Raw genomic sequence first — 8,300 nt, 5'->3', positions numbered from 1 at the left:
AGAAGACCCAAGGACCACTGCGAAAACTGTCCTATGGTGTGATGTGATGTGATGTGATAGGATGTGATGTGATATGCAGGGCAGTGTTTTGTTTAAAAATGTGCTTGAGCCTAACTAATAAACCGCCATCAAAGACAGTAGTTAAAGTCTCTGACTGCCTCAAAGCAGGGCTTAAAATCTCTGAGAGAGCCAGTGAGGAACACAGTAGCTGCACAGCACAAGGCAGCCAGAGGCTGGCCTGGCTGAGCTGAGATCGCTGCAGCAGCTCCCCATGCTGCAGCAATCACTGTGTGGGAGAGAAAACAGCGTGGCATTAGCATTTTCTGAAAAACCTCTTCACCCAGGATTTTTCTCCTGGGAAGCTGAGAAGCCTCTGAGAAAAAGGAAAACAATTTTATCTCATTTGCTTCTCCTCTGTTTTGCTCACATGTGGAATGTGTTTGGAGATTGTTTACCCAAAGGTGATTGTTTCATTGGATGCTGCTATGGGTTGTTTTGACTCTTTGGCCAATCAGTGCCAAGCTGTGTCAGGACTCTGGAGAGAGTCACGAGTTTTCATTATTATCTTTTTAGCATTCTGTAAGTATCCTTTCTGTATTCTTTAGTATTGTTTAGTATAGATTAGTATAGTATTCTTTAATATAATATAGTATCATAAAATAATAAATTAGCCTTCTGAGAACATGGAGTCAGATTCATCATTCCTTCGTCTGAGGGCAACACAAATTCAGTAAGACAGCATCCAAAGGCAGCATGATCGTTCCAGTGGGAGAGGGCTGTTTTTATTAAAAGAGGTAGCAGTAAGGACTCTGTAGTGACCTTTACTTGCCTACCATGGAGTTTAAGCAAAGAAGCCTTGTGGATGTGACAGCCTGGTCAGAGAGCGAGAAAACTAGATAAGTTTTCCCAGAATTGTCTTGAGAGACTTTAGGGAGTTGAAGATAAACAATGATAGATTATTATTATAAACAACCTGCAGATACTGTTTTCCTACTCTCTGTTTTCTTGTTTTTCTCAAAGATTCTTTATAAGAAAGGCATCTTGTTAATTAGCCAGTCAGGTGAAATGTATTGATCAATTGACCAACCAGGTCTATCTGTATCAGAACAATGTATAAAAAAAGAGAATCTGAAGTAAAGATGGGGTGCTATGCAAACCAGCCTTCTGGTGAGTCTGTGTCATTTCTTAATAGGGACAAAATCTCAGTTTGGCTCTAGTTGCTCCCTGGTTCTATTACACACCAGGGACTCATCCACCTCTGTCATCTCACCAACAGAGGCTGAACAGACCCTTGTCCAGCTCTCTCCTGCCCAAAACAGGACAATGAAAGAGCACAATGGAATATTAGTAGCAATTACCATCAAGTGCCCAAGCAGGGCCATGTCCTGGTTTAGGGCAAATTTGGGAGAAAACCTCCAAAAGGGGCCCCTCCAGAAAACAAACCCACACGGCCCCTCCCCCCAACCGGGTCGGGAAGGATTCCTCGGAGAGAAGTGGAAAGAACCTGTTTATTTACCAGGCACAGCAACCCCCAGCACACAAAAGGAACAATACCAGATGACACCACTCTGTCACCACTCTGAAAAAGTAGACGACTTCAGAAAGTCTCTCCTGGGGGTGGTCGCTCTGTTCTCAGTCCCTCCTGTGCTGGGGCAGCTGCTGCAGCCACAAGGTGCAAACTCTCGGTGTTTCCCAGGTCCCAGTCCGGAGCAGGTCCGAGTAGGTCCAAAAAAGGGAAAGGAGAAACAGTCCAGGGAAAATTTGGACTGCTTAGCTAAACTAACTAATGAGCAGGAGCAAAAAAGCAAGAGCAAAGCAGGAGCAAAGCAGAAGCAAGAGCAAAGCGAAAAGCAAAGCAAAAAGCAAAAGCAGCACCCATGTACTGCCCTGTCTCTGTGTCCTGCCAGCCGTGGGGGAGCAAAACCAAACAAAACATTCGCTCTTCAGAGCCAGTCTTAAAGGCACAGAACATGATATCCAGCATAAACAGAACACACGGATGGGGATACAAGCATCATAACGTCACCCTAGGACAGGCATCACAGCACTGCGTGCCTATAAGAGAGGCCTTGCTCATCATCATCACAGGTTTTGTGTCTTACGGCCACAGCCACTTATTAGCTAGTAAAGAGAGATATCATTTCTGTTGTCCCCACATCCTCTTTTCAAAGCCATATTCTGTTGTGCATGGGAGTAATTCCATCCCTGACTGAGAGGGCCACAGTTGCAGAAATATTATGTGTGATGAACCCCATGCAGAGATTATTGATGGCTGCTATTGTGAGTAATGATTTCCTGGAAGACAGAGAGGCTTCATCACTTGGGGAAATACTGTGCATGGACATGTGAAGCACAGGGCAGAACCACACAATCCTGAGCCTTGCAGAACTGTTCCCTCCAATCCTGAGATCGAGACAGAGAAGAACTGAATCCATCCCCTCACACCCCAGCCAAAATCTCGTGATATCTCTGCTCTTCCAAAAGAAAGCCCCCTCAGCTACAAGAGTGCAGCTGTGCCTTTCACAGAATTCAGAATTCACAGAATTACCAGGTTGGAAGAGACCTTAAAGTTCATCAAGTCCAACCCAGCCCCAGCACCTCAACTATACCATTGCACTGAGTGCCACATCCAGTCCTTTTTTATACACATCCAGGGATGGCCACTCCACCACCTCCCTGGGCAGACCATTCCAGAACTTTATCACTCTTTCTGTAAAAAGCTTTTTCCTAATATCCAACCTAAATTTCCCTTGGCGCAGCTTGAGACTGGTGTCCTCTGGTTCCATCAGTTGCTGCCTGGTGAAAGAGACCAACCCCCACCTGACTATAACCACCTCTCAGGAAGTTGTAGAGAGTGATAAGGTCACCTCTGAGTCTCCTTTTCTCCAGGCTAAACAACCCCAGCTCCCTCAGTCGTTTCTCACAGGGCTTGTGTTCCAAGCCCCTCACCAGCCTTGTTGCCCTTCTCTGGATGCACTAAAGAATTTCAACATCCTTCCTAAACTGGGCCCAGCACTGGACACAGCACTCAAGGTTTGGCCTCACCAGTGCCGAGTACAGGGTCAGAATGACCTCCCTGGCTCTGCTGGCTACACTGATACTGGCCAGGAGCCATTGGCCTTCTTGGCCACCAGGGCACACTGCTGGCTTTCTCCCCACCTTGGCCTCTTCTTTCCTCTCTTAAGTACCTGTCCTTATTTTCTCTTAGCAACAGATGGGAGAAAAATCCCTGAGAGAAAAAGAACAATCCTAACCTTCAATAGGCTCTCTCTTCATAAACTTGGAGCAGCCAGGGGAGGGTAAGGCACTTTTCCTTCTTTCCTTGGTCTTCAGTGAGGTCAAGAGGAACTCTGGCTTTTCTAGTTCTACTCCTGATGTCCTTGCAACGCCACTGTATGTCTCTTGGGTACTTTTTTTGATGCTGCTTCCACCCCCCACATTCTTAATTTTTGTATTTAAATGTGATCCAGAATTTTCCACTTAGTCTGTCTGGCCTCCTGTTGTACTTGCCGAACATTGGGATTGATCATTCTTACACTTGTTCTCCATTGGTTAATCAGAAATTCACGTGGCTGTTTTACATCTACCTCAGCTCACTTTTACTTCTCCAGGCTGAAAAAGGCTTGTTCCTTCCACTGCTCCTCATGCTCCAAGCTTCAGACATCTTCATGGCTTTCCTCTGAACTTATTCCACTTAATCCAAGTTTTTCTTGCTTTGCAAGGCCTGAACACAGCATCACTGGTGCGATCTAATGAGTGCCATGTAAAGGGAACAATCCCTTCCTGGCCTCTGCCAGGTGCATCTGTCTATGCAGGCCAGGACATCACTGCAGCAGCCAGGGCACACTGCAGATGTTCATCCTATTTATGGTCCACTGAGCCCTCCCTGTCCATCTCAGCAGAGCCAGTCTGTCCCAGCTTTGGATTCAGCTCAAATCCCAAGGCTTCCTCTACCTTTTTTCTGCCCCCCTGTCCTTGGGCTCACCTGATGGGTAATACTTTACTTGTAATACCTTTAGGAAAGTAATTAGACAAAGAGTGAAGAGACGTAATGCAGAATCCAAAGAAAGATCTAGTAGAGATGCAAACCATTTGCAAACACTGAGATGTGGAAGAAGGCATTTAGCAATGTTGGAATGGGGCAAAAGCTTCTGGAAACTGAAACCCTCGATTTTCTATTAGGAACTTGGTGAAGGCAACAATAGGAGGCAAGAACCCTTGTCTTAGGAAAAAGGCAGGATTTGAGGGGTGTCCAGTGCAGCATAGAAAGATCCAATTATGAGTAACCCACTGGGAGTCTGGGAACTATAGATCCATATGTTTCTGCATGAATGGAAAAGATGTCCTGAGAGGATGGTAGCAATAGTCAGGGTGTGAGAGGGAAGAGCCCCATGCAGATGCTGCTGGTGGGCTGGTGCTCACAGACCAGGCAGAGGGAAGCAGCCAGTTCCGCTGCCTCCTCTTCCAGGCACAGTTTATTTTAGGGCCACCTGTATTTCATGAGGTCACAGAGCCAGAGCGGGTGAGGGCCCTTCAGCACATTCAGAGGTGAGTGAGCAGCCATCCTAAGGCAGCTCCATGCACATCGGCAGGGGCAGGAAAGGTAACAGGAGAGGTGACACCTCCCCCAGCCCAGGGTTGCAACAGCTCCTCCTGTGAGGAACCCAGAGCTCGTGGATGGGGAGACCTTTAGCTGTCCTGTGTGATAGTTCTCAGTAGCAAAGATGATATCAAACTCATGTTGATTTTAGAGGTGCAGATTGACAACAAAACTGGCATTCGTAACTTTTCTTTGTTGACTTTCAGAAACATTAGGAAATATATCAGAAAGGCAGCTCCTTCTGTCTGTGTAGGACAGTCACCCCCACCCTGCAGACGCCTGCTCATACGCTGCCCTCCTGTGGAGAAAGGCATCGGAGTCAGACCTGTCCCACCATCTGAGCCATGAACATTCCTGCCTGCAATCCGTGCCGTGAGGGGGTGACAGAGTCCAGCAGCTCCGAGTGCGTGAGCTGGGACTGCTGCCCTGGGATGAAAGGAACCAGTCGTGCAAAGATGAGCTCTACAGCAGGATGTAAAGTTCCATAATTTGTTTCAAAATCCAAGGTTTTCAATTTCAAGCCAATATTTTCCATTTCAACAAATTAAATTGTCTTTGAAAGCAGAAAACAGTTGAGTTGCACAAGTTCACAGCAGTTCTCTTTCAGAAGTAAGAAAACCCAGTATATTTTATTCCAACAAAATCGTTTAATCTATTCCTTAAGGTTTGTCTGTCAAACGTTATCAAATCCTGGCCAAGTGATACCAAAGTTATAATTTATGGGGAAAAAATCTACGTGCGGGGCTGCGCGGCTCTGTACGGTGGGCACCCAAAGCCCCCCGGCCGCAGCTGAGGGGAACCAGCAGTTCTGTCGGACCACTCACCGCGGCATGATCCTCCTCTCACCCCCGCTGTCCCCTCACAGCCACAATGACCCCACCGCGGGCTGATCCTCCTCTCATCCCCGCTGTCCCCTCACAGCCACAATGACCCCACCGCGGGCTGATCCTCCTCTCATCCCCGCTGTCCCCTCACAGCCACAATGACCCCACCGCAGGCTGATCCTCCTCTCATCCCCGCTGTCCCCTCACAGCCACAATGACCCCACCGCGGGCTGATCCTCCTCTCATCCCCGCTGTCCCCTCACAGCCACAATGACCCCACCGCGGGCTGATCCCCGGCCCCTCATAGCTGTGACACCAGCCGTGCCGCCAGGGAGCGCCCTTTCCCTCGTAATTTCCCCAGCGCGCCCTCGGCCCCGCCCACCGCCGGAAATGGCCACGTCCCGGAGTCCCGCGCGAGCTCGTTCCTTCCGGTGCGGCGCCATCATCGCGGTGCGGTCAGGCCGAGTGGGTCTGTGTCCATCCGTGTCCATCGGGCCCGGGCGCCGTAGCCATGGCCATCCGCTACCCCATGGCCGTGGGCCTTAACAAGGGCTACAAAGTGACTAAGAACGTGTCCAAGCCCCGGCAGTGTCGCCGCCGCGGGGTGAGTATGAGACTCGGCTGGGCGCGGTGCCCTGGGCCTGCCTCTCCCCCTGTGGGGGCCGAACGAGCCCGCTGCTCCCGGTGTGCAGCGCGGTTGTGTTCATGTGTCCGGCGCGGAGCCGCCCATGGCCTCCGGCCCCGTCCGCGAGGCTGCGGCCTGCGCTTTCGCCGCGGGAAGACGGAGCGGCTCAGAACCCGCGCGCTGCCCTTGACTGCGGGGCGGGCGGGGTGGTGGGCTCGGCCGGGCAGGGCTGCGGGGAGATGTGAACTGTGTGCCTTCTTGAGTCTCTGCGATTTTGCTTCACTTGGTAACGACAGGCAATCTTCATAAAACTGCTCCGAATTTCCGTACTAGGAGCTGTCTGGGTCTGATAGATGCGTGTTACGGGACACGATGCAATGCATCTGGGCCCATTATTCATTCTTACTAAATGCTCTGTGTAGCTGTGGTGTCTCCCGTGTGTTGCAGTGCAAATCTTGCTTAGCTCACGGACCTGTTTTTTTCCAAAAATGCTGGTTTATGCCAGTGTGTGACACAGCCGGACCTGAGCCTGAAGACAGACTGGCACACTTTGCTAAGCTCACATGCTCCACAGGATCTGTCAGGGATGACGTTTTCTTGGGACACGGCAACAGCATGGGCTGGTTTTGAAGCCTAGCTGAGAGTATGCCACAGCCCCTTGCAGTCCCCTCTGTGCAGTGCCTTGTAACCCGCTGACCAAAGTCTTCCCTCCCTTCCCACAGCGCTTGACCAAACACACCAAGTTTGTGCGAGACATGATCAGGGAAGTCTGTGGCTTTGCGCCTTATGAGCGACGTGCAATGGAATTGCTGAAGGTGTCCAAGGACAAACGTGCTCTGAAGTTCATCAAGAAGCGGGTGAGTCAGTCAACTAACATGGATGGCAGAAACTACTATGTCAGTTTTCTGTTTTCTGCCCTCACCTAGGACTATTTGGCTTTTTAATTAATTACCTTTATTTTTTTGTTGGTTTTGGAAGTAACTGGTGTAATATGATGGAGTAGAGAGAATGTTCTTGGGCTGGGCAGGAGAGCAGGAGATGGATGCAAAGGTACTTTGCTAAAAAGGCCCTGAGCTCAAGGATTAAGGCTATTTTTCCATGGTTTGCATGTCTGCTGTGGGGAGAATGAGAGCAGCACTGATAGTGGTTGGATGCCATTAACCAGGAGACTAAATAGGGTTCCTTGAGTTGTAATGATTATGAGAGCTGAAAGTAGCCCCTTTCATGTCCAAGTAACTGTTGAGGTATTACTGAGACATGATGGCAAACTCCTGGCTGGAGGTTGAGGTCCATTTTTCTAGGACTTTACTGTCCTGCCTGGTTTTGAGGTGTGACAGCAGGGACCACTTGCAGCATTCCCAGTCTGTCGAGTCTGCACTGGGTAAAGACTGACAGCTCTGCTCTCTCCCTGCAGGTTGGCACTCACATTCGGGCCAAGAGGAAGCGGGAGGAACTCAGTAATGTCCTGGCAGCCATGAGGAAAGCTGCTGCAAAGAAGGATTGAGTTGCACAGGCTGCAACACAATAAAGTCCTTTCTCCCAAAACCAGGGTAGTGAGTGTTCTTGGTACATCTACTTCAGTGGGTGCTGCTGGGGGATGCTGACAAGGTCCAGAACTCCAGCCATCAAGAATTTGGGTCAGGGGTTTATTGTACCTGCAGGTGGAGACACTGATACTGGTGCTGCTGTGACCTACTCTAGAGGGGAATCCTCTATGACTATGTGTAGTCTCAGGACGTGGAAATCTCTGGAATAATGCCTTCTACCTCCTAGTCTGTCTCCAGACCTAGATGGTGGTAGGAGGGAAGTGGGCAAAAATGGCTGTTGAAAATAGTAACTACTTTGCACTTCTTCCCCAGGGCACATCAGCCCATTCCCTATGCAGCTTAGCCTGCTCCTGTGTTTCCCCTTGTACTCTATTCAGGCCTGTGTTTTGCAGTGTGGTAGCAAGAAGTCATGACACCTGGAGTCAGCAAGAGCTCCCTGGACTGCAGTAGCTGGATTCTTTATTGTCCCCTACGGGCTCCTTTGCTGAGATGACAAGAGCTGTTCTTGGCTCAGAAAGTACTTTTTCTTAAGAGTTCATTTGAAGATGAAGTATTCAATTTCTCCAGCCTCCAAGCCTGTGTTTACTGATGTACAACAGTCAATATATTTAATTCCTTTTCTGACTCCCTGAATATCATACAGCTGTTGCAGAGGGGCACAGGCCCTTGCTGGTGCAGCACAGTGCTGCTGACTGGTGATGCTG

At 49.5% G+C, this 8,300-nt stretch overlaps 1 protein-coding gene across 1 annotated transcript; it reads left to right on the top strand.

Annotated features, from left to right (window-relative positions):
• The first annotated feature begins 5,843 nt into the window (after nt 1-5,843).
• Nucleotides 5,844-7,594, top strand: RPL36 (ribosomal protein L36). Its single transcript, XM_036399249.2, has 3 exons — nt 5,844-6,028; nt 6,772-6,906; nt 7,464-7,594. The coding sequence occupies exons 1-3, from the start codon at nt 5,936-5,938 to the stop codon at nt 7,551-7,553; spliced, it is 318 nt and encodes a 105-aa protein (XP_036255142.1). The 5' UTR covers nt 5,844-5,935; the 3' UTR covers nt 7,554-7,594.
• Nucleotides 7,595-8,300: the final 706 nt, after the last annotated feature.

Source organism: Molothrus ater, chromosome 26 (genome assembly GCF_012460135.2).
Source record: "Molothrus ater isolate BHLD 08-10-18 breed brown headed cowbird chromosome 26, BPBGC_Mater_1.1, whole genome shotgun sequence".
Lineage (NCBI taxonomy): Eukaryota > Metazoa > Chordata > Aves > Passeriformes > Icteridae > Molothrus > Molothrus ater.
Note: the sequence above shows the minus strand (reverse complement) of the source record. Positions and strands in the feature narration are given on the sequence as shown.

Bases quoted from the DNA above. Each gene is read 5' to 3' on its own strand.
- RPL36 (XM_036399249.2), top strand. From the start codon at position 5,936: ATGGCCATCCGCTACCCCATGGCCGTGGGCCTTAACAAGGGCTACAAA. The intron at 6,029-6,771 runs GTGAGTATGAGA...CCCTTCCCACAG, and splicing joins GGCAGTGTCGCCGCCGCGGG to CGCTTGACCAAACACACCAA. The intron at 6,907-7,463 runs GTGAGTCAGTCA...CTCTCCCTGCAG, and splicing joins TGAAGTTCATCAAGAAGCGG to GTTGGCACTCACATTCGGGC.